This window comes from Monodelphis domestica, chromosome 6 (assembly GCF_027887165.1).
Source record: "Monodelphis domestica isolate mMonDom1 chromosome 6, mMonDom1.pri, whole genome shotgun sequence".
NCBI classification, from domain to species: domain Eukaryota; kingdom Metazoa; phylum Chordata; class Mammalia; order Didelphimorphia; family Didelphidae; genus Monodelphis; species Monodelphis domestica.
In genome coordinates, this window is record NC_077232.1 from 133,246,770 (window position 1) to 133,273,421 (window position 26,652).

General features: G+C 34.8%; 2 protein-coding genes across 5 annotated transcripts in view; one reads left to right on the forward strand and one right to left on the reverse strand.

The window, feature by feature from the left end:
• Positions 1-20,993, forward strand: part of GUF1 (GTP binding elongation factor GUF1) — a 39,671-nt gene extending 18,678 nt beyond the window's left edge. Inside the window, exons 12-17 of the mRNA XM_001372735.5 lie at positions 2,106-2,249; positions 4,343-4,476; positions 6,972-7,073; positions 17,570-17,689; positions 18,189-18,225; positions 20,760-20,993. Of these exons, the coding sequence (XP_001372772.3) occupies positions 2,106-2,249; positions 4,343-4,476; positions 6,972-7,073; positions 17,570-17,689; positions 18,189-18,225; positions 20,760-20,897 (675 nt within the window). The 3' untranslated portion in view covers positions 20,898-20,993. The remainder of the gene's footprint in view (positions 1-2,105; positions 2,250-4,342; positions 4,477-6,971; positions 7,074-17,569; positions 17,690-18,188; positions 18,226-20,759) is intronic.
• A 608-nt stretch (positions 20,994-21,601) lies between these two features.
• GNPDA2 (glucosamine-6-phosphate deaminase 2) overlaps positions 21,602-26,652 on the reverse strand; it is a 32,050-nt gene continuing 26,999 nt past the window's right edge. For all 4 annotated transcript variants that reach the window (XR_468998.3, XR_469000.3, XM_007496498.3 and 1 more), the window contains one exon: positions 21,602-22,639. Coding sequence is in view for 2 of the 4 variants with exons in the window: in XM_007496498.3 (XP_007496560.1) it covers positions 22,578-22,639 (62 nt within the window). In the remaining 2 variants the exon portion in view is untranslated. The remainder of the gene's footprint in view (positions 22,640-26,652) is intronic.

A 26,652-nucleotide genomic window follows, 5' to 3' on the forward strand; every position in this document is an offset into this window, starting at 1 on the left:
CCCAGAACCTCCCATCTCTAGGCCTATCTCTCAATCCACTGAGCCACCTATCTGCTCCCTAGAACTCTTATTGTTAATTAGGGAAGAGCTAAGTTCTAAGAATTCTACCTAACTGTTTAACATAGATCTTATCCCAACTTTTAACTTAAAACAGTTCCATGCATTCCATAAAAGTATTTTTCATTGAAATCTTTTACTGGGAAAAATGTAGATTTGCCTAGAAAAATGGTGTTCTAATTGGAAATAAAAATAAAGATTTATTACTTTTGATAAAAAGTGAAAAACATGGCAGAGAATGATAACTTTCAGGGTCAACCATAAGGGGCAGTGAGTTCCTTCTTTGTAGTCTTTTGAGCAAGTTCTTTCTTGTATCCTATAAATATATTTAAGCTATACATTTGCTCTGAATGCTATTAGTGGATAGATGAAGATTTAATGATATATTTATCATGGTTGACTTAACCAAATTTTCAAGAGGACAAATTTTTTCTCAGACTATAATTACAGAAAGATTATCTGCATTGGTGGAGTATTTGTACAAAACAATAATTCAGTCATCATCAAGCATTTATTAAATGTCTGCTTATGGGCCAGGCACTCTTGTCAGTTGATTGACTATAAAAATAAGCCCTTCAATGAGCTTATATTTGAAGCAGGGGTAGCTGCATATTCACAGAAAATAGATACAGTAAATACAAGATGCTTTTGGACTTGAAGAGGGAGGCATGCTTAACATCTAGTGATATCAGGATAGGCTTCTTGCTGGTAGTATTACTTGGATCTTATCATTGAAGGAAGCCAGAATTGAAGAGGTACAAAGTGAGAGAATATTCCAGGGATGGGGACAGCTTGTACAAAGAACAGGTAGGAGATGTAATGTTTCGTGTTTAGGAAGCAGCAAGTAACCTGATTTGGTGGGGATTTAGAATATATGAGGAGGACAGAGTAATCATTTTGAAAAATAAAACAGACTCAAGGCAGATTATAAAAGGTCTTTATGTGCCAAACAATGTAGTTAATATTGAGGTTACAGATAGCTACTCAAACTTAAAGCTTTAAAAGCCATTACTTTACCACATTAAATTATAGATCTGAATGGGAGGGAAATTATCTTATTACTACTTATTAATTGGTAATTATTTGCATGACTATTGTAGGGGCAAACTAAATATTAGATCATAATACACTTTGCTTTTCAATGTCTACATGGAAGGCATGAAATAATTGGTAGTACCTTTAAAATGCTTTCTTATGTGTGTGTTATATGTATATCAATAATGAACTATAAAGGGGGATAGCTGGGTGGCTCAGTGGATTGAGTCAGACCTTGAGATGGTCCTGGGTTCAAATTTGGCCTCAGATACTTCTTAGCTGTGTGACCCTTGGCAAGTTACTTAATCCCCATTGCCTAGCCCTTACTGCTTTTCTGCCTTGGAACTAATATATAGTGTTGATTCTAAAATGGAAGGTAAGGGTTTATTAATAATAATTGTAATTATAAATTATCAAATTAAGGATTATAAATTTGGGATTTAGTGTTGCGTAGTAACTGAAAGCAATGCAGAGAACTTTCAAAACTCTAGAGGTCCTAGGATTATGCCTTTCTAATTGGAAGGTAATAAATATCATTAGCCTTGGTGAAGTATTGACACATGTACCCAGCTAGCACAGAGGCGGCTGCTCTCTTCCCATTCTTCCCAGAGCCTGGGGACATTTTTTCACATGCCCTGCCCCTCTGCCCAGCTGCCCAAAGTGAGCACTTCCTCCCTCCACTCTCTGGGGTAATGTGTGTGGGGGCTCACAGGCAGCTTGAAGTTGCAGTTTGAGCACCCAAACTCAAAAATGTTTGCCAGTGCTGGTCTAGGTGAATTGCTACCTTTCACAAGTGAGAAAACTGTGGCCTTGAGAGCTTAAATGACTGGCTCAAGGTTACATAGGTAGAAAATAAATTGCAGACCAGGATTCAAGTCTAGCATTCTTTCTATTCCAAGTTATTTCTGATTCTAATAAAAAAAAAAAGGTGACTTTTGAAAAGTAAAATTGAATTATAAGACTGCATTGAGAATATTTTCAAGTCAGTGATTTTTTTTCTCCCCCACTTTCAGGAATACAGAGAAAAGGAAATTACAATCATCAACCCTGCCCAGTTTCCTGATAAATCAAAAGTAACAGAATATTTGGAGCCAGTTGTTTTGGGTACCATTATAACACCAGATGAATACACTGGAAAAATAATGACACTTTGCCTGGTATACACAGAATACAATCACATACTTAACTCTATTACTTCACCTAACTTTTGCTTGGATTTAGAATAGTACTTTATCATTTTTAATTGACTATTAATAAAAAATGTATTCATATTTTAAAAAGAATGTTTAAAATAAGCATATACTTTCATTCATTATATAAAAGAAACATTAATAAAAGGTTTATTTAGAGATGGAAAATTTTGGAGGCAAATGTGACAAAATTTCAGAGACTGAATTCTATTAGAATTACTGTTACTGTTCAGGTGATGGGATATAATAAAGTAAGCAATGAACATGGAGTTTGGAAGACCTGGGTTTGAATTCCATCTTTTGACATTTACTTGCTATTTGATCCTAGGCAAATCACTTAACTCTCCTGGGCCAAGTTCCCTTATCTATAAGACAAGATTAATGATAACTGATATCCATCTCATTTTGATTGGAATTCAACTGATTTTATGTATATAAAGTTCTTTGAAAACCTTAATATACTTTGTAAATGCCAATAGTTATATACATATATATATATATATACATATATATATATATAGTTATAAATGCACTTCTATTTTTCTTTTGTTTAAATTTAGTAATAAAATTTTAGAAAAATCATTCTTTTGGGATGAGGCAGGGAGGGGTGGGGAACTGAAAGCCAATAGTCCTGAATGGAGCAGGTAACCTGACTGTGAATTATTTGGGAGAAAGGAGAGTGATATTCATTTTCTTCATTTTCTAGATGATCTGAACTCTGATCATGAGCAAGTAATCTAATTTCTTTATGCTTTGGTATCCATATATATATATATATATATATATATATATATATATATATATATATATATAAATTGAGAGGTTTAGACTTAGTGACTCTGTGTTCCTTCCAACTCTAAATATGTGATCTTGGGACCATGGAATCAGGAACACCAGAATTTAGATTACATCCTTGTGCTTTTACAACTCTGTTACTGGTTAATTATTTTCTGAGCCTATTTTTTTTTTAGTCTAAAATTGAGAGGCAAACGCCACCTCATTTCCCTGGGTTCTTAAGTTATAAAACACTTTAAAGACTTTTTGAGTACTCTCTAAATCATTATCACTATTCTTAAATTTATTATTTCATTAAATATTTCCCAACTATATTTTTTAAAATTACGAATTTTTATAATAAATTGAATTCCAAATTCTCTCCCATCATCCATCTACCCTGTGAGAAGGCAAGCAATATGCTATCATTTGTACATGTGAAATCAAGTAAAACATTTCCACCCAAAGGGAAACACACATATGTACACACAGTGAAAAAAGTATGCTTCAGTATGCATTCATAGTTCATTAGTTGTCTCTGGAAGTAGACAGCCTTTTCATTATGAGTCTTTCACAGTTCAATCATCATTACAAAATTGCTGTTACTATGTGCAATGCTCCCTTGTTTCTGCTCATTTCACTTTGCATTGGTTTATAAAAGACTTATAAAGTTTTTCTGAAACCATCCTGCTTGTTATTTCTTATAGTAAAATAGCATTTTATCATAGTCATATATAATAACTTTTTTAGCCATTCCCCAATCATTGGGTTTCTCCTCAGTTTCTAATTCTGTGCCACCACAAAAAGAACAGTTTTAAATATTTTAGTAGAAATAGGTCCTCTTCCCTTTGATTTCTTTGGACTACAGACCTAATAGTAGTACATAAAATTTTATAACCCATTGGCCATAGGTCCAAATTGTTCTCTACAATGATTAGACCAGTTCACAACTCCACTGCATTTCTGCATTAGCATTTTTATTTTTCTGCATCCCCTCCAGCATTTATTCTTTTCCTTTTCTGCCAATTTGGCCAGTCTATCATTCTTAACAGAGTTTTGAGGAAAGGGTGATTTATTCACGTGTAGATGAGCCTAGAGGGAGTACAGGCCCCTTCTATTTAGATCTTTCCCTTATGACTATTTTGTTATTAAGATGCTAATGAAATTTTTATATTTTTGCCAGCCACAAAACACTTTGTTTTACTAGAATTTTAAGCATAGAATTTACATATTTTTAGTAATCAGTTTTTAAGTAACTTGTGACTAAGATTTTTATGTTTTTTTAGGCTCGAAGAGCAGTTCAAAAAAATATGGTGTTTATTGATCAAAATCGAGTTATGCTTAAATACCTTTTCCCTTTGAATGAAATTGTGGTGGATTTTTATGATTCCTTGAAATCTCTTTCTTCTGGATATGCTAGGTAAGTATTTTTGTGAGAAACAACTGTAGACATTTTCTTTTAAGAGTATAATAGCATTCTTTTTTTTTTTTAACCTATGGTTATTATTCTCAGACACTTTCAGTTTTCTGGAATACAGATGAGAATCTAAATTTTGGATTATAAAATAATATCAGTGTCAGAGTTTATGCTCCAACATTTTTATATTCTTAGTTATTGGGAGATATAAGGTCCTCAGTCAGAACCTATGTATTTTCTCCCTCGTTCTACCAAAGTGTTGTTATCTGACTTCTCAGAAGCATATATATATATATATATATAAAACAGCAAATTGGTGTGGTAGGGGAGGGCTAGAGGCAGATACAATTGATGGCAGAGAAACAATAAAACCAAAAGCAGCCTGCTACCTATCATCTTTTAGGAGCAAGCAGCACCATGCAGCTCAATAATTCAGTATTTTATAGTAATAAAGATCCTAAATCAAAGAAAAGATTATCTTTATTGTATACTAAGAAGTGAGGGGAATGTATAATGTACTTTAGAAAAAATTCTTTCTAAAAAGCTAAAATTCCCCCCTATAATTAATTGATAAACAATCTTTAGTGAAAGATGAACTTGGGCAGAATATCTCATTCTCCACTAATTCCTAATAAGTGAATAAGATTACCGTTTTTTTGGAGTAATTGTGAGGTTCTACCTCTAACTTTTACAAAAGCAGATTATTTTACCTTTTTCTATGTTGAGTTTATTCCAATTAGTCTGTCATACAGGTTTTTTTCTTTTTTTTTCTTTAAACCCTTCCTTTTTGTCTTAGAATCAATTCAAAGGCGGAGGAATCCTAAGGGATAGGCACTTGGGAGATTAAGTGACTCATTCAGGTCATATAGACAAGTGTCTTGCAGTCAGATTTGAACCTCAGGACATCCTGTCTCTAGGCCTGGCTCTCAATCCACTTTGCCACCTACTACCTCCACAGGTTTATTTTTTATGGATTCCTTGTAATAATGAAAAAAATATTTTAAAATTATTAATACCTTTTGTTTTTGCAACATTTTTGTTTCCATATTCCTTATAACAGTGTATCAGATCTAAAAGAGGAATTGTTGAGCAGATTAGAGATACCTACTCATACTAAAAAAAAAGCTTTAAATACAACTGAAGGATCATGTAAATAAAATGCTTAAGATTTTTTTCCCTATTATGATTTGTTTTGAGAAAATTACAAAATATTTTTCAAGTGATATTTTTTTTAAATACCTTTATCTAGAGAATCTTAACTTGATTCCAGGCTTAATTAGAAATTATATTTTTGTAGTGACTAGAAATAAAATGATGAAAATTTGAAAATTAAGATTTATAAATATGTAAGCAGAAGTCTTGACTTTAAAGCATCTGTAAAGTCCTTAGAAGAATCAGCATGATATAAAAAAAAAAGATTTTAGAAAGGCCTGAGTATGAGACCCATTTCATAAGAATTTAAAACTGTTATTACGACAAATCACTTAAATGCTTAGAATCTCAGTTGCCTATAAAACAGGGACTAACACCTTCTTTATTAATATGCTATTATTTAGTATTGATAGATGTGAACAACTTGATCAGCCTTCTGCCTAGAATTTAGAATACTAGTTTTGAGGGTGTCAAGACTGAAGGGTCAAAGATTTTTTTTTTTTTTGATGTTGGGTGCTAACTCAAAATCTGTAGTAGAAATTTTCCTTATCTACTGGGTTAAAACAAACAAACATTCCTGCTAAAAAGTAGTTATCTTTCTCTCATCTCATATTGTGGCTCATGGGGCAGCATAGTTAAGAGAAATTAAACAATCCATTTCCTTATGGAGCTTATATTTTATCAGGGATATGATTTTTAGGTGGGAGCATAAGGAGCTGAGCTTCATGCAGAAAGTGGTATTATCAGGAAGAACAAAATTCTTTAGATAAATAAAAAGGGCAGGTGAAAGGAAACTCATTTTTTAATAGAAAAGCAAACAACAAAGCTAAATATCGTAACTGCTAAAATCCAAAATTACAACATGGTCAGTACATTGTGTGTCAGTACACATGTGTGACCTAGAACTGGGCCATTATCATTTTTGGGTCTTGGCTTCCTCATCTCTAAAATTGTGGAAGTTAGATTGTGGAAGTTGGACTGACCTCTCACATCTCATATATATAGATATACATATCTAGAAGTCAAAGGGCCTAGGTTAAAAATCCCAGCTATGCCCCTTACTCTGTTACTTGACCTTCATAGCCTTCCTCTGTATAATAAAATAGGTGGAACAACTTATCTTCTAGCTCCACACTTTATCCTACAGCACCTTCTGAATTCAATTCAGTAGAAATACTGTGTCTCATAAAAACTGATTGTCTCATTACCTCTTAGATGCTCCTTCTGGGAATGTAGATGAAATATTTTAATATGAAGCCAGGTATTTCGGTATTGTATTTTCTCATTTTCAAGCATAGTTTGGTAGGAAATATAAATATTAACCATATGGTTGTTTCCTCCATTAGTTTTGATTATGAAGATGCTGGATATCAGACTGCAGACCTTGTAAAAATGGATATTCTGTTAAATGGCAGTCCTGTGGAGGAGTTGGTAACAATTGTACACAAGTAAGTTGCATAGGGTCCAATTACATGCAATTAAAGGAATCTTTTTTTTTTTTAAGGTTTTTCATTTTACTCAAATTTTATTTTTAGAAATCTTTTATAATAACAGGAAAAGTATTTAAAGAAATCCTGTATTTGGGATATATTACAGAATCTCAGGTGTTAGGGGTCACAGAGACCATTTAGTCCAAGGCTAATTTGAACAGTAGTTCCTTTTACAACAGAGCTAATAATTCATGCTTTGCTTAAGGACTACCTATATGAGGGATCTGGTACCCTTTCATTAAGAAAATGAAGCTAAATTTGCATGTGTCCCAAACTTGTTGCCAATTTTGCCCTTTCAAACTAAACATAAATATTAATCCCTTTTCTTGAGGCTATTTCCCCAAGTTCCTTCAGCTAAACTTCATTGGCATGATCTTTAGATGCTTTGCTAATCTGAAGAATATCTTAGGTTATTTATGTCCTTCCTGAAATGTTTTCAGAATTGAACACAGTATTCGAGATGTGATTTGATCAGGGCAGAATACTTGGTAGGAATATAATTACACTTCTGGACAGAGTGTAGATAGCCTCCTCTTGCCAATGCACCAGTCTTTTGTTTCTACTTTTCTCCAAATAACTTTGAGGAGAAACTGATGATGGAAAATCAGAATGCTTATGCAAATGGTTTACCGCTATTTTTGTGTTTATATGTGGTAAATTTTTTGAAATCAATAAAACTGTGGTATGAGGAATTTAGGTTTAAAAGTTAATTATAAAACTTGTTTCAAAAAATAGTTCTTATGATTTTATATTCAATTTTTATTTTATATATTTTTTAGATTATTATTTAAAAAAAAACTCATTACTTTTCATCTTATCCATTCCAAGGCAGAAGAGCAGTAAGGACAAGTCAATAAGGTTTAAGTGATTTGACCACAGTCAAACAGCTAGGAAGGACCTTCTGTCTGTAGGCCTGGTTTTCTATCCACTGAACTACCTGAGCTACCCTGGTTAATTTATTCTTAACATTTTTTTCCTTAATGATTGAGTTCTGAATTCTTTCCTTCTCTTCTTCATTGAGAAGGCTAGTAATCTGATACCAATATACATGTGAAATCATGTAAAACATTTTCATATTAGCCATGTTGCCAAAAAAAGTGAGAAAAACAGTGAAAATATTATAATTTGTCATCAGAGTTGATTTCTCTAAAGGCAAATAGCATTTTTTTTCCTTGTGATTGCTTTAAATAATCCTCTTAATATTACCTTATTGCTCTTCTTGTGTAAAATTTGATTCTGCTTATTTAATTTAGTATCAATTCATATCCATCTTCCCAGGCTTTTCTGAAACCATCCTTTTGTCACTTTTTGTAGTGCAGTGGTATTCTATCACAATCATCCATGATACCACTAAAAACGACTTTAAGTATTTTTGAGCTAATAGGTCCTTTTCTCTTTCTTTGGTCTCTTTGGGATACAGACCTTATAGTAGTATTTCTGGTTTGGAAATGCAGTTTTATAGTCCTTTTTTTATAGTCCTTTTATAGTCCTTTATCAACTCTTGCCTTATTTACCTCAGCTAAACAATAAGATTCTTCCCCAGCCCTTTCTTTTAACTCTTGATTTCTTACCAATAATAAGTTGTTTTTTTGGTTTCTAATACATTTTGCTATCTTGCTTCCATATTCTGAGTAAATTCATTCCATTCACAGTTATGATTACTGTATATATTCTCTCCCTTCCATTTTTTCTTCTATTGTATCTTTATTTCTTTTTATTCTGTCCCTTCTTAAGTCTGCTTCACTTCTGACTACAGCCTCCTTTAGTTCACCCATATTTTTATTACTCCTTTTTTTTATTACATTTTCAATTAGATAAGATAGATTTTTATTTCTATTATTAACTGAGTATGTATTCTTCACTCTTTGAACTGATTCAGAAAGAGGTATGGTTCAAGTATTTCTCCTTCCCCCTCCCACTCCTTATCACTGTTAAAATCTCTTCACATGTTTCTTTTATGTGAGATAATTTTCCCCTTCTTCCAGTGCATCCCTCTTTAAATTTTCATTATTTTTTGAAATTATCCCAACATAACTGACTCACATCTATGCCTTCTGTATTTGTAGAAACTTAAAACTACCTTAATAATGACAAATTTTTTAGGACTTACATGTATTCCCGCATAGGAATATAAACAGTTTAATCTTGTTGAGCCCCTTATTTTCCTTTTTTACTGTGTTTTGTATTATTTGAGTTAGATTTTGTTTTTTGTTTTCTTCAAGAATGCTTGAAAGTCCTCTATTTTATTAAATACCCATTTTATTCTCCTGAAGGATTGTACTCTTTTGCCTTGAAGCTTATTCTTAATTGTATTCCTAGCTCCTTTGTCTTCTTTTCTGGCAATATCTTCTTGAACTTGGAGCTCTGGAATTTGGCTATGATGTTCTTGAAGATTTTCATTTTGAGATCTCCTTCAGAAGATGATCAGTAGATTCTTACCATTTCTATTTTACTCTCTGGTTCTAGGACATTGGGGCAGTCTTCCTTTATAATTCCTTGAAATATGATATTTAGGTTCAAGGTCATGGCTTTCAGGAATTTTATCTCTTGATGTATTTTCTAGATTGATTGTTTTTTTTCCATTGAGATGTTTCACGTTTTCTGATTTTTTTCCTTCTCTTTTAACTTTTATTGTTTCTTGATGTCTCATGGAGTCATTAACTTAATTTTGAGTGTTTTTTTTTTAAGTGTAGTTCTTCTCGTTGGTGGATTTTTGTGCCTCTTTTATTATTAACTAATTAGAAAGAGCATTAAGTGCTAGGCAATGGGAATTAAGTGATTTGCCCAAAGTCACACATCTAATAAGTACCCGAAGTTAGATTTGAATCCAATGCCTCTCTCTCTCAATTTTTGTTAGGCTTGTTTCAACTAATTTTTTTATTCTTTGAAGGTTTTTGCATTTTGCTGTTTTCTCATCATTGTCTTTTTTTTTCATTGTCAACATTTTTAATATTAAAACTTCTATAGTGTGAATTTCAAAAGGAAGGAATGTTGTACCTCTAGGGGTCCTACAGACACCATTCTAGAAGGAAGTCTTTTAACTCTTTGGGTTATTCCTGATACTCCCATTACATTCTCTGAGCCAACAGAATAACATTGTAAATCAGGTGTTCTCTTTAATACAGACCAGGAAGCTCTAGTGTCTAATAGACAATCATAATAGGTGTTACCTACCTTTAAAGTAACATGGGGTTCATTAGTATGGGGGGGGTAGTGGATAGGAACAACGGGTAGTAGGACATCAGGGTCCGGAAAATCAAAAGTTGTATCCTCTGATTCCTGTGCCCTAGCCCCACCCCTGGACACCTTCATTGTGTTTGAGAAGTTCCTTGGGCACCCCCCTGAAAAGCGCCCCCCTGAAGGGCACCCCCTTGAGGGGCATTCGCGCCTCGAGTATTTTTTGGACGAGCACCATTTTTTATATTTTGTTGTGGAGTTATTTCATTTGAGTTATCATTTTCCCAATATCCATTCCTATAGTCATCATTCCTAAACTTGTGGTTTTCATTGTCATAATTATATTTATTTCTATAATTATCACTTATGTAGTTGTTATTAAACTGAGTATTCCTTCCTATAATCTTGAGAAAAGCTCTACACTGTACCGTATTGTGGCTCTTCTTCCCACAGAAATGGCAGGTAATGGATTGATAATTAGATTTCTGGAGAGGGGCAATTGTTGTTGGTTCATTATCATGCCCACTTTCTAATTTAGTTATCCTATCTATTACACATCTCATTTTTTTCTTCATTTCCTCCATGTCATCATTATTTTCTTCTTCCTTTTCTTTGTTTCCCTTTAAAACATATATAGCTGTTTTTCACAATTCTTCCAGGTCCATCTCTGACCATCTTGGACATTGTGTTCTAAAATAATTCTGAATTGCTTTGCAAGAGTTATTGACAAAGATCATTCTAACTTTTCTTAAGCTAGTTTCTTTAGTTAGGTCCCAATCCAGGTATCTGTCCCCAAACTTGATTATTCTGTCCATGAATCTGGAGGGTGTTTCTTCCTCCTTTTGCTTAATTTTTTCAAGTTCCATCCACTTATCTGTACTGTGTGCACATTCCTTCATTGCTGTAAGGATGGCCTCTCTACAACGGTATAGTTGTAGATAATCCTCAGGATTGTTATAGTCCCATTTGGGATCCTGAGATGGCCAATGTGCTGCATTATGCCCCCGGGTTTTGTTGACATGAGCAATTATTTTATTTTTTTCACGTTCAGTTAAAAAAGCCTGTAGCAAGTTCTCAACGTCCTTGTAAGACGGATTATACTGAAAAAAATATGTCTCCCATCTTTTTTGTTACTAGAAAGGGATCTTGTTCATATGTGGGGATATTTCGTGTAAATTCATTTATTTCTTGGTGAGTAAACAGTATCCTATGTCTTAAAGTCACCACATCCCCATTTTGTCCTAGGTTTCTCTAGGAGGATGAGATCTCCTCTGCGTTGGAATTTGGTTTTCTGTAGGAGAGGGAACATGAGAAACTGGGATTGCAGGGGAAGGGTTTTGGGGATTAAATTCAGTCAAGATTTGCACTATACGAGAGAGGCAGTCTGTTAACTGAGCTATAGGGAAGGTTTTTTCCATCTCTATTTCAGGGAAGGAAATTTCCTCATTCAAAGGTTCAGAAACAGGTCTGTTTCTGGTAGAGTGGGTGTTTGCCAATTGATCCTGTAAGAAACATTTTAGATCTTCTAATTGGGCTTGCATTTTATCCTCAATTTTTTTCATTTTAACATCTCTAAATATAGTATTGAGGAGTACAAAAATTACAGTACATATTAATATAAAAAATTGGAGGTATCCTGCAATCCTCAATGCCCCTAATTCTTCAGCTGCCATATAAATGTCAAAGAATGTAGTACTCATTTATATATATGTATATTTTATAATTATTTCTCTAACAGTCTTCACAAAATACATGGGGAGCAGGGCAAAGCAAAAAACTTTCCACAAGGATTTGTTGTTGTTGTTGTTGTTGTTGTTGTTGTTTTCTAAACCAGGAAGTTGTTCCTTAAGGAAAAGGATATTTAGAAACACCTCTCCCAGCCAGGACTTTAGGGTCCTGTTGCTGAGATTTAAAACAGCTGTTTTCTATCTAACTATCAGTCACACAGCTGGGAAGTATCTGAGGTCCGATTTGAACCTAGGACCTTCTGTCTCTAGGCCTGGCTCTCAATCCACTGAGCCACCCAGTTGCCCCTTCAGATTAAAGGGAAGAAAAAGAAAAACTGCTGATTCCAATTTAACTTAAGGAAAAAAGAGGAGAAGAAGTTTTTTATACTCACTTGTTCTAGCAGCTGTGTCTTTAAGCCGAGTTAGCTGTTAAAAGGGACTAAGTGGTGAGAAGGTAGAGTAAAAAGGCAAGAAAATTCAGAAGTTTATTGAGAGAATTCTTTAGACTCCTGTGTGGTCAGCCACAATGTGATATGGAAATCACTTTAAAAGACTGATATATATTAAGTTAAGGTCGCCAAGGAATTCAGCTATATAATTCCTAAATGAAAACTCAAGTTAGCAGTCAACCGTTTATGGAGTTTTTAATTACTAACAGGAGGAAGAAAGGTATGAGAGAGAGAGAGAGAGAGAGAGAGAGAGAGAGAGAGAGAGAGAGAGAGAGAGAGAGGAAGGAGGGAGGGAGGGAGGGAGAGGGGGAGGGGAAAGGGGAAAGGGAGAGGGGGAGAGAGAGAGGGAGGGGGGGGCAGGCTGGGCCAAAGATAGGCACAAAGAAAATAGATCAGTCCCTATCACTCACGTGACCAAAATGGAGAAACAGTCTCAGGGCCTCCACTCTAAGCACCATGGAGACAATGATTGGCAAATTATGCACTGAGACCCATTTAAAATGGCCTGAAATTTTCCCTCCCGCCACATTTTATCTTAGAAGTAGGCCTAGAGGAGACTTATATATTTCACCATTTGAGATGCTTTTTGGACATCCGCCTATACAGGCTAAGCCTTTCTCCCTGGCATATACATCACTATTAGGGGGAGATACTACTATTGCTTCCTATATACAAGAATTACAGCATAAACTGCATGAACTTCATGAATCTGGAGCTGCAGTACAAGCCGGACCACTAGACTTTTCATTTCATGACCTGAACCCAGGAGACAAGGTGTATATTAAAAATTTCCAGCGAACTGGAGCAACTCAACCTTCGTGGGAAGGAAGGACCATTCCAAATATTGTTAACTACTCCAACTATAAACGTTGGAGAAAAGGACTCTTGGATTCATTGCTCACATGTGAAGAAAGGATCTTCTGTTGGGACTGATTGACTGTACCCTATCATATGCATTGGAGATAATAATCCATTGACAAGTGGATGCTGTTTTTTCAAAAACACATTGAATTCCTGATTTTTTTCTTCTCTTTCCCTTATTTTTTTATTATTGCTTTTCTTTTGAATATTTGATTTTTTTCCCTTTCCTCATTTCTTGTACAAAAGGTACATACAATTAAATTTTTTTCCCTCTCTGCAGTAATATAAGTTTAAATATATATACATACCCAAACAGCTGTAGACTGTGGGATCCTGCCATTTATTGATAAAATGTTATGGGACTATGATTAATGTTTGTGTCTGATTCCAGGAAATGGGATAAAAACAAGGAGCACAGACTTTACCTGAATAGTGCCAAAAGAGCACACAGGAAATACTAATGTGGACTGGAGGTTGCGACGCTTGACATACTTTAAGTCATAGGACTTCCTTGTATCTACACTCTTTATGAAGTACTCATACAAGTACAAAAATTTGCTGGCTCCCTATATCCTTGAGAATGAAAAAAGTCAGACCAGGGAATGACTCTTCCCTATCAAAATAAAATTCTAGTTACTTTCCTTCTTATAATATGACAACGTCCTGTAGTCTTGGCTGCAAATGAGTAAGTGAAATATTACTGCATTCTGTCCTACAAGAAATTACTTTAAATTGGACCTTTACAAGGGCCCATTATGAAGTTATTCTTGTTTATTCAACATTTTATACATAGATTTTGGTATTTTGATTCTGATTTTGAATTTTTTTCTTCCCTTTCTCCCAAAAGTTTAACTTTCTTCCATATTTTTTCCCTTTATATATTTTTGTTTTGTTTTTGTTTTGTTTTTATTGTTTTTGAATTCTTTTAATAACTGACTCATATACCCTCATAACTCAACAATGCATCCTGAGCTAAACTGTATTTTTTTAACACCCACTTCAGGGGGGGTTGTATTTTAATAAAACTCCAAGATTTTGAAAAGTTTTTTTTGTTTGAGAAACATCTTCAAGGAAGAAGCTCGCTAACTCCTAAATCCAGAGAATGAATTGTTGCAGAAAGATGCCAGAAAACCTATATTACATCAAGATCAAGAATGATCCTTGGGTGGGGTTGCTTGAACTGAAGGTTGATTGAATTTATTTTGAATGTACACTCTTCTGCCAAAGGGGACTGCCCCCTAATTGGCTTTTGTCAATGTGCCCAGCAAAACATTGGTTTTGCTGTCTCTCCATCTCTTTTCCCTTACCTCTAACTATTGTAATTTCATAGCTAGTATGTTTACAAGACCCATAGGAAGGTTAGCCTTCCTTGGGCCTCAGGGGGGATTGTGAATTTCAAAACTACTCAACCCTGTTCAAACCATTCTTTAGAGGATGGGATTTGGCTATTTCCTGATCAATAACAATAGAGATACTTGGAATGACAGAATCAGGTCTTGGAAACTACAATCTCCACCCTACTCAAGGTAACAGGATTTAGAAAGGGCTGCAGCAAAGCTCAAGATTTAATTATTTGAGAATATGACCTTCAACAGACATGTGCAAAGGGGACAGACCTCTGGGCGGTCCTGGGTTAAGCTAGAGCCACCATTGGCTCAGGTGAGACACAGGAAGTGAGGTAGAGGAGAGCTGAGGAGGCTGGGGACTAACTGTGTGAAGGAAAGGAGGTGGTTGGAGCCTGGTGCTTGGAGTGGAGGCCCTGAGACTGTTTCTCCATTTTGGTCACGTGAGTGATAGGGACTGATCTCTTTTCTTTGCCTCGGCTATCCAAGGCCTTGGGCCTTTGGCCCAGCCTAAGCAGAGGGGGTATTTAAGCCCTATTCCCTTCTCTCCCCTTTCTCTCTCTCTCTCTCTCTCTCTCTCTCTCTCTCTCTCTCTCTCTCTCTCTCTCTCTCTCTCTCTCTGTGTATATATATATATATACACACACACATATATACATATATAAATATATATATGTACACACACACATATATATATACACACAGCCCTACCAAAAGAATATACCAACAATAATTTTGCCCACACAGAGGCTTATAGACTACACTGCCCATCAATGCAGCCTTTCTAGTCCACCTCATTTCAGCCTCACCAGTGGCTATATTGGTAGAACTCCACTTTTACCTCAGGCTCACACTGGTACGGTGCAGGAATCGGCATGATTACAGAGCCGGTTCCTCCACCAACTTTCCAGTTCACACAACCTTGTGAGAACCGCACTGTGATCTGTGAACTCACACAGGGTAAGACACATGTGATCAGATTCCACTGGAGGAAAAAAGAAGGCACGACATTAGTGTATGTCCTCTTGCGGTCCGTATTTATGGATCTGTAATTATAGACTGTTATACGAAAAACACATGCCTTACTTTCCCCCACATAGTACAATGGCAACCATACTCCCCCCAGATGCATAACATAATGTCCCCTATAACCTCCCTTTGCCCATAAGTCTCTCCCCACATTACTACACAGTAAAATGGCCCCCATATTCCCCCAGATACCCCTACAATAGGGTTATTATGCTGTGCATCTAGGGGATTATGAGGGCCATTTTACTACCACATTTCCCTGAAAATAATACACTGTCTTATATTAATTTGACCCCCCCAAAAAAATAGGGGGTGTCTTATAAAACACCCAGTGGCACTCGTGGGCTTTTCACAATAGAGGCCCATTACTGATATCACAGGCCAGATTACCGCTATCCAATGCCTATATACAGTACAGGAGGTAGTGCTGGGCCTGTGACATTGTATACCGCTGTCTGGGACAGTGGAGGCTGTAGCATTGGCTGAGATGGGCCTCTCACACCTTGCAGAGGCCCATCACTGCCACCACTATACCAGGCAGCAGTACACACAGCGTGGAAACCACTCCCCCCGATTGCTGCTCACCATACTGACATCTTCCATTGTGCAGCCACATAATCCTTTGCCCCGTGCCTCGTCCTCATTCAGTTACTCTCAGAACAAGGTGCCACATAAAAGATTATGTCACTGGAAGTAGTACTGTACATGAGTGCTGCCATGTATAGTGCTCCTCTCACAACCGATGAAAGAGGTACCCCTTTTGGAAGTGTGGTGGGGGCCGGATAAATGGCCTCGGGGGGGCCATAGTTTGGGGACCCCTGCTCTAGAGTTATGCAAAATATGGTCTAAATCAGTATTAGGGAAATGCAAATGAAAACAACTGAGGTGCCATGCCACATCCATCATATTGGCTGTTAAAGACAGAAAAGGAAAAAGATGAGTTGTAAACTGATTTAATCATTCAGGAGAGCAATTTGGACTTGTGCCTAAAGGACTATAAAGCAATACCTTTGATCCAGTGATGCCATTACTAGGTTTTATCCCAGAGAGGTAAAAAAAGGTGTAGGCATATGTATAAAATATGTAAAGCAGCTTTTTAGGGGGCAAAGATTTGGAAAGAGATAACTATTAATTGGAGTATGGCTGAATAAGTTACAGTATATGATTGTAATAATACTATTGCACTGTAGGAAATGAGAAGCAGGAAAAGCTCAGAAAAGCCTGGGAAAATACAAACTGAAGCAGAGTGAAATAAAGAGAACTAGTATATTACCCAGTGATAGGAATACTTTATAATGAATAACTGTGAATAGCTAGTTTCAACAAAAGAATTATCCAAAGCTATCCCAAAAGACTCATGATAAAAAATGCCATGTATTTTCAGTGACAAAGAACTGAGTTTGAACCCAGGCCAAAGTAAATTTTTTTTTCACTTTTTCTTTTCTATTTGAGTTTTCTTCTACACCAGGATTAATATGGGAAAACATTTTACATGATAACACATTAAATATATAAGAGATTGTTTACCTTCTCAAGGGGTGGGTCCAGAGAAAGGGAGAGATTTCAAGGCCCAGTGTTATTTGAAACATGTTGGAAATTGTTTTTATGTGTTAATTGGGGGAAAAACTAAATTAAAAATATAGTTTTTTGGAGGGGAATACTGGGGGAGGTCAGCTGGGTTACTGCCTCTACATTGCCATCTTGGTTCCTTCTAATTTTATTTTAGGTTTTCTTATGTTGAGAATGCTGTTGTAGATGCCCAGCGTGCGTAAAAACTTCACTGTTTTTCATAAATTATTTTTATTGACTAGAAGTACTTTCATTTGCAACATGTAACTCTAAAGTATAATTTGCCCTGACCCTTCCAGAGAAAAGGCACACCCTATTGGAAAAGCTATATGTGAACGGCTGAAAGATACAATTCCTAGACAACTATTTGAAATAGCTATTCAGGCTGCTATTGGAAGTAAGATCATTGCCAGAGAAACGTGAGTTGATGCTAATGTTCATCTATTTATTTTGGGGAAAATACCTGTTTGTTAATATGTGTATAAGTTGTCCTTTTTGTTCCTTTAAAAAATCTGGGTGACATGCAGTTTTTTAGGAAATGTTTTTAGAGCTCTATCATTATATGTGGATGTTTTTAAAATACTAAAGAAATAAAAAACTTTAGCAGAGCCAGTCCTAGAGATTGGAGATCCTGGGTTCAGACCTGGTCTCAAATGCTCTCTAGCTGTGTGGTTCTGGGAAAGTCATTTCCCTAGCCCTAGCTCTTATTGTAAGTCTAAGGTGGAAAATAAGAGTTTTAAAAATAAACGGTAAACATCCTCAAGATGCCTAAAGCAGCTAAATGTTTTATATTTACAGATAATTCTACCAATGTGCTTATAAGAGGGGTGGGTTTCATTTAACAAACATTTAATGTGTACCTTCAGCAAAAGATTCTCACATGTGCAAAATGTTAATATAAAATATTTACTTTTACAGTGTGAAAGCATACAGAAAGAATGTCTTGGCAAAATGTGTATGTATCTTTTTTTTTTTTAATTTTAGAAATCTCTTGTTAACTACTTAAGAGCTTTAAGTGACTAATTCAGATAGTTTGAAAACATAAAAGATCAAAAAGTTGCCAAAAGGATTGTTTAAGGGCATACAATCGTGACTCTCCTAACGTAGGTGTGTTAACCTTTTTGTGTCATGGACCCCTTCTTAGACTGTTTTTAAATACATATAATATATAAGATTACAAGCAAAACAAAATAATGAAATAGTTTAAAAATTGGTAGATTTCCTGCTAATCCTGTTATATATTAAGAACTCCTGCTTTAGGATACAATTGCAACTCCTCTATTTAGCTTTTTAGCCCTACACAACCTATCTTTCTAATCTCATTGGGTATTATTCTTCTCCCAAGTTCCCCAATACTGAGACTAGCCTCTGTTTCTCATACTACATTCCATTTTTTCTCTATGCCTTTGCACTGCCATTTTCATATACCTGGAATGTATCTCCTCTTACTTTTGCTTCATAGAGTCATTGAGTTAATGAAGCATTTAGCAGTCACTTAAACAGTGTACCCAGGTACTGTGGTAAATGCTGGGAATAAGTACCACCAAAAAAAGTACAGGATTTTCTCTGCTTTAAGGAGCTTATATTCTATTGAGAGGAAACAAGACATGGGGAGAGGAAGTGTATAGGAAGTAAGAAGGAAAGATAAGCCTGGGTCATTTCCCAAAAATGGAAGTCCTGGAGGAAATTCATGGATAGGACAGGGGTGTGTGGTATAGGTGCTGAGAGGCAAGTTCCAAGAAGAGAATGCAGCTAAGGTATCATGGCAAAGTCTGGAGAGTTAGAAACAAAGCTGGGGGGGGGGGGGGGGGAAGGGGATTGGCCTGATCCCCTTCCCAAAATAGAGACTATCCTACCTCTCCTTTTCCCCATAGAATTCATCAAAGAGGAGAAGGGGCCATTTTATTTTATTTTTTAAACACATACCTTCTGTCTTGGAACCAATGCTGTGTGAGTGGTAAGGGCTAGGCAATGGGGTCAAGTGATTTGCCCAGGGTCATACAGCTGGGAAGTGTCTGAGGCCAGATTTGAACCTAGGACTTCCTGTCTCTAGGGCTGGTTCTCAATCCACTGAGCTACCCAGCTGCCCCCAGAAGGGGCCATTTTAGTAGAGGAATGTTCTAAGGTTAGACTTATCTCCCTATTCCCTTAAAATGCAAATTAAACAGCATCTTCCTAATTCCCCCAAATGTCTGATACCCTGCATCTCAAACAATATTGTGCAAACTATTCATATATACATATGAATATTTGCTATCTAACCATGAGTGATTGTGCTTCCAGTACCTAGTAGTTTAGAGATGTAGCATGGCCTTTGGATAAAGTTGTCCTCCTGAGGAAGGCCTTGGTTCAAAGTTTCACCATAGACATGCAGCTCTCTTACTACGGGCTAAGATAGGATTACACAAGTGGCAAAACTTGCCTGTCTGAAGCAGAGTTATTATAGGCCTAGCTAATGATAAAAATGCTTTAATTTCATCATATTTGCATAGTTTTATTTAGTTTTATAGTACTTTATTCATCTTTGAAATATTAAAAAAAAAAAACAGTGCAGTGAATTTGCTCAAATGAATGAAAAAATGAATGAAAAGTGCTATTAAATAACTCCTGGAGATACAAATAGAAAAAAACAGTTCTTGCTGTCAAGGAACTCATTTGTAAGAAAGATGTCAGCTGCCAATGGCCAGAAGTTCTTAGGGTATTAAAGGCATTTGGGTAATTTATCTTATTCAGTGTCATTTTGACTAAAACCATTTCCATTGGTGGCTGAATTTTTCCTTCCCTGATCTTCAGGATTGGTGGGAGCTATAACAGCAGCAGATGCCAGGTGCTATCTCCACATGGTTTGTGCCCCTAAATGATGCTGTGGAGCCCAGGATGGAAGCTAGGGACTATTTTATGTATTTTGAGAGTTTTAGATAGCAAAACTTTATTTTTTAATAAATGGCCAGTAAACGATGATTTCTTTGTTGATCTTAGAAAGATTATGGATGAGATTTATCAACAAATTGTTACACACATAATTTAGTTAGATAATAGAACTTAATTAACTTTTGTTTTTCTATTTCCAGGAAAGGTTTAAAGCAGTGGTTCTCAACCTTTCTAATACCATGACCCTGCAATATAGTTCCTCATGTTGCAGTGACCCCAAACCAAAAAATCATTTTGGTGGCTACTTCAAAACTATAATTTTGCTACAGTTATGATTCAGAATGTAAATACCTGATATGCATTATGTATTCTCATTGCTACAAATTGAGAGGTTGAGAACCACTGGTCTAAAGGGTAATCCTTTATGAACTTTGCATGATGTTACTCCCCAAATTGAGTCTTAACTAAGCCAGCTGCATAGGGTGAGATTTATTCAAAGGAAACAGTTTACAGTGACTTAAGCAGCTACGGCTAAGTGATTCAAAAGCCAGCTAAAGCTTAAAATTTTTTATGTTAAAAACTTTTCTCCCCATAACTGGTGATTTTGTTTTTCCCTAGTATGGTGGAGATATCACTCGAAAGATGAAACTATTAAAGCGACAAGCAGAAGGAAAGAAAAGAATGAGAAAAGTTGGCAATATTGAAGTTCCAAAGGATGCTTTTATAAAAGTTCTAAAAAGACAGCCTGATAAATGAATGTTTCTTAAGGTATAATTGTGACATTTATTTTGAATTATTATGATAGTAATTTTTAAAATCTGCTTTTAAATAAAATTAATCCCACTAAAAAAAGTCATTGGTCTTCCAATTTTTTTTCTTTCATTTCTAAGATCAGAGATCAGAGATTTGGTGCTGGGGAAAAAAAAAAACAACAGATGAAATATAGTTCACTTTTTTTTTTAGGTGAAGTGATGTGTGTTCTAAGGTTCTACAAGTAATTTGTGAAAGGGGCAGGACTTGGATACATATCTTTTTTTGAAAATGTTGTGTTTTTTTTGTCTTTGCATTACACCATTCTTTAGAAGCTGGAAGTAAAGAAGAGGCTGTCTATTATTAGTCCAATCCTCTTTGAAAGATTTTAAGGCTCTATAGGCTAAAACAAGTAATACCTGGTTTTCTTTTCCTGTTGGCATCTCTTGCACATATAAACATATACCCCTATATTTAAAAATTAGTTCTTGGTAAATCATAATGTATGTTTTGTAAAATAGTTAAGTTTAGCTGTATCTATTTTACTTCCCAGATGGATTTTTAATGTTCATTGATAGTTTAAAATACAGTTTTCACTTTTCCCCATAAAGAGAACATTAATATAAACTAAATAGACTGAAACAAAGCCTCTCAAAACAGGCCTCATTGTATTCATGGAAAATATATAGGAAAAAATGCAAATTCACCAGTACTGTCAAGAATTTAAGATTTAATACTTGGAATGCATCCATAGCATATCTATTTCTTTTCATTCATCTTTTGGAAGTCAAATTTGTAAAGGGTTATACATGATAAGCTTAAAGTTAGAAAACAACACTAATATTTGAGCTCACAAAGTAAGAAATGATTCAAGTTGATACTGTAATGCAAAATAGATTATAATGATTCATTTTATGCATGCCTGTTCTTTTAATCATATTGATTTATTATGAAATAAGCTAATCAGAGATGTAGTTTTAACAAGCTTAAAAAATTATGCTGCTTGGATATAAAGATCATAATTGCCAAAGTACATATTTAACTAAAAGCATGAACCTGAGTAAATGAAAAACACATTTTTAAAAGTGTTGTGGCAGGAGCTGCATAAAAACATGCACATAAAAAAGATACTTTTTTTAAAAGGAAGTAAACTATATAGGCACTGTCTTCTCATATCAAATTAAGTTTCTTTTACCAGCATAATATAACAGGACTTGAAATGCCCAACTGCTACTGTAGTAAGATGCTTTTTAAGGCAACCACGTGCAAAAGCTTGTGTGAAATACATAAAAAATGTAAACACAGCTTTTCCAAAAGTAAGGATTGTACAACTAGTATAGTTCATATGTTTGACTATTGACAGGTTAGGAGAGTACTGAAAAGAAATTATAAATAAATGACTTACAGATTTTTGCTTTCTCAAATTATATCCCGAATTACATACTTTTTAATTTCTGATTTGCAGTATCTTTAATGTGTAGCTGTGAAAGTTCTCTTCAAAGGTTTAAATGCTGGGAAAATGGACTTAAGTTCTCATCATATGGAATGTTTAACAACATGTAGATACCGGAGCTTTCAATTACAATCCTCCAAATTTGTTTTATTTAGCAAATTGCATAGCAGGAGATTTAGTTCACTACCTATAAAAATGTTCTGTTCAATCAAGGAGAATTTCACATCAGTCCTTCAGTTTTCTTCTTTCATACTGTACAGTGGATCCACAAGTTTATTGTGTACATGCATTAAACCTTAAAGGAGAAAAAAAAGCACAGTTCTAGTTGTATTAGGGTTATCAAATGAGTTATTTGCAAAGTGCTTAACATAGTGTCTAGCTCATAGAAGGTATTCTTTTCCCTTTCCTTATCAGTTGTTTTTACTAGATCTGAATTCGATTTTAATACAAATAGGGAACAGTAAAACATCATAATAGCTAGTTAATACATATAATATTTAGAAACAAAACACTCAAGTGTAAAAGTTTAAGCAAGTTTAGTTTTTACTAAAAATAAGAAGCCCCATTACATTACATGGAGAATTTTTTCCCCCTGCACATCATTTCAGAAAGCAAATTTATTAAATATTAAAACTTAGCACTGTAAGTATAAAAGATCCAAAAGAGGTGTAGACTGTCTTTCCTATCCTCAACATTCTGTTCATTTAGCAAAACTTATTAGATGTAGCAGGGGACAGAGATGGTCCAGGAAATAATTAGATTAAAAAAGCCCTTCTTCTTATGGAATTAACATGTAAAGGGAAAAGATTCCAACACTGCACTGGAGAGTTAGGAAATCTAGTGCTAAATGAAATTTGGGGAGAAAATCCATTAAGGGACAAGGGAAGATTTCTCTGGCACTGGCCTCTGATTTGGGCTTTAAAGAAAGAAGAAACAATTGCAGAATGATAGAGAAGATACTGAATACAGTGAACAATGGAAGGCTAGAAAAACTAGTTGGAGAGAAGTGCAGGGAAGTAATAATATAAAGCTGGAAAAACTGGGTGGTGGTATGAGGCTGGAGACAAAAAAGGGTTAATGAACAGAAAATTGCTTAAGGTTCATAAGCAAAAGAACAAATGCTTTAGCCAGATGTACATAAAAGAAAATTAGTTTACTAGTGATGTGAAGAATGGATTATAAACTATTTGCTATTTTACTGATAACACTTTTAACATGGCCATTACATTGTGTTTCTTTTTTATCACTGATTTCTCTTTTAAAAAGTCAAGAGACCTTTCTAAAAGCAATAGTTTAAATAAGGTAATTCAATCTGATTTGATTTATAGCAAATCTACATTTTTAATATGGCAAATTTAAGTATGTCTTAATATAGCAACATAATTATAATTTTGGTGCATGCTACTACTATTGTAATATTGTTCTTCCCCCAAATGTCTGACAATTGCTAGTAAAATATCTTAATAAATTACTCAAATATTTTTTCTTATAAATATTTTAAACTTTAGCAACAAATATCTATACATGTACACGGAATTACATTAATTCATTCATGAAAAATTAGGTCCTTATATGGACTATACTAATTTTGAATTTATGACAATTTAAGATAGAATCCAGATAGAAATTAACCTCTAACTGTGAAAAGAGGGCTTATTAAATTAATGACCTGGATAGGGTGAAAAGTAAATGTTTAAAGTCATGTGATAGTATTTTCAAATATGATAAATGTTTAAGGTCATGTGATAGTATTTTCAAATATGATAGATACAGTTCATTGTAATAAGAAGGAGAATAGGCCTAGTGAAGAAAGTCAGCCCCTATAAAAGACCTGGCATTAAGTCCCACTTTGAGCACAGAATAACTGAATGATATTGGGCATGTCACTTAACCTCAGAATACTCCATACAACTCTCTTTAAGACTACAAATGACAGAAAAGGTGCAGGTCTCCATTTGTGGGGAAACTTTTCTCCACCTGGGAGTTTCCTACATCAATGAAAATCCAGGTCTAGTACTTATCCCCATTTACAAAGAAAAACTGAATTGCTAGTTAGAAATCATTCCTAGCTAGTCATCAAAACAGATATCTTAAGTGCCTTTTTAAGGCAAAACTATCATGACAATTTCTTTATATGAAATAAAAAAAAACCCCTAACTTTTAAAAAATGCTAATTTTTTTATTGATCTAGATTTTGTATGTATACAAAACTCACACACACCTGTGATCTTATCAATGTAGATACTATATCCAACTACAGGGATCAAAGTTCAACTGTGCCTTCTCATCCTTAGGAAATTCTGTTTGTGACCTCTCACATATCATAGGAGATCCACTCAACATGGGCAGTGGAGGGCAAAGGAATGTTCAACTTTTATCCTTTGCTCTCACTTTATGCTCAGCCCATTTCCTTTTTCCACTTACACAATATTTTATGTCTCTGTGTGCAACTAACTCGTTACTAATTTGTTGCAACCTTTCTTGTGTGCATCGCACATTCACGCACTTCAACTTAACCCTTAAAGGTTTAATATTCCATGACTAAAGACATAGAGCATCAATGGAAAATTACTGATGTTAAAAAATGGGTCTAATTTAAAGAGACTTGAGAGTAGTAAAAGCGTTGTACAATTTCCCTGCTCTCCTCCTATTCAGTTCTGGAACCAGTTCATTTTTCATTGGTACTGTCCAAAATATATTTACTGACAGTTATGGGTTAGATAACCACATCTCGTGGTCTGGACAATAGGCATTCTTCATATACATTTTTTCTTCCTATATTACTAGATTAATTTTTGAGTGATTAAGTATCATTTAGAAAATTATAAACAACAGGCAAATTTGAATTCTTTGAGAATTCAGACAGGAGCTGAATAAAGTTAACAATATCTGGGGAAAAAGCACTTGTCAAAATAAATAAAAAATGATATCTGTATATGTAAATGTGTGAACACATGTATATACACTTATATACATATACACATAAACCAACAGAAGAATGAAATGCTTAAACTACTGAAGTGTGAACTGCATTGAAATATTTTCAAATATATAAGTACTAGTCATTATTCTAGTTATGAGTAGATTTCCTCTTTATTTTGACTTTCTCTTTTTACAGCTGACTCTAATGCTTGGATACTTTCCCTTCATACAAATCTGGTGAAATCTTTCTCTTTTTCCCAGGCTCAACTCTGAAGCGCCTACTTCCATGAAACTTTCCCTGACTCCCCCTGCTCAAAATGTATAATAAATTCAACTGAATTTTCTCCTTTTGTGGAAATCTGGCTCAGTCAGCAGATACATGTTGCAACATAGCACTTGCTAACATCTAGGTGCTCCTTGTATTTGTAATAGGGAAGGGATTTCACAAACCATTCACAATGACTTCTTTGAAAATACTTAAATTTTTGAGAACATGTCTACTATATTCCTGCATAATTAGCTTTTATTTAGCTTTTCCTTGTAAACAACCAACATTTTAAGTAGGTAAGATTTTTATGAGAATTAAAGTCTGAATTCATCAAATTACTCAACTTATTTGTCAAATAAGTCTGAAACCTTAAAAATATGACAATAAAAACTTTAGCAACCTGTTAGTTAAGCATCAAGACATTCTATTTCTAATCAATCAGCAAGCATTTATTAAATGCCTACCATATGCAATGCACTAATCAGTGGCTCCAAACATAACTATGAAGAATGACACAATGCCTCTCAAGGGATCTTATATTACTAATAGTGAAGACAAAAAAAATATTTAAGTATAAATAGAAAACAATAAAAAGAATAAACAAAGAAATATAAAGTAAGTATAAGATGGATTAAGAGAGGGCAACTGGGGGAAATAAAAAAAAGTTTCATGTAAAAAGTGGTGCTTGAGCTGTCTCCTGAAAGATAAAAGGGATCTATGAGGCAGGGGTGAAGAGGGATTTAATTCTAGGCTTGGGAGGGGTATGGGGTGAGATTGACAATGCAAGAAAAGGAGTGGGGAGAGATGGAATAACTTGTATAACAACAACAAAAAGAGCCAGTCTGGAATGTGGACTTTTGGAAGGGAAAGAATGGAACAATGTCCAAAGAAATACAACAGAGAGCCTGGAAACAGGTTGTGAAGGACTTTAAAAACTAAGCCAAATAGTTTATATTTTACACTAGAGGCAATAAAGAATCACTGGGTTACATAGTCAGAGCTGAGCTTAAGGAAACACTATGGCAGTGGTATGGAGGATAGTCAGAAGGCAAGAGACTTGAGGCATAGAGAACAATTAGAAGATTCTAACAATAATTTAGGTAAGAGATACTTAAAGG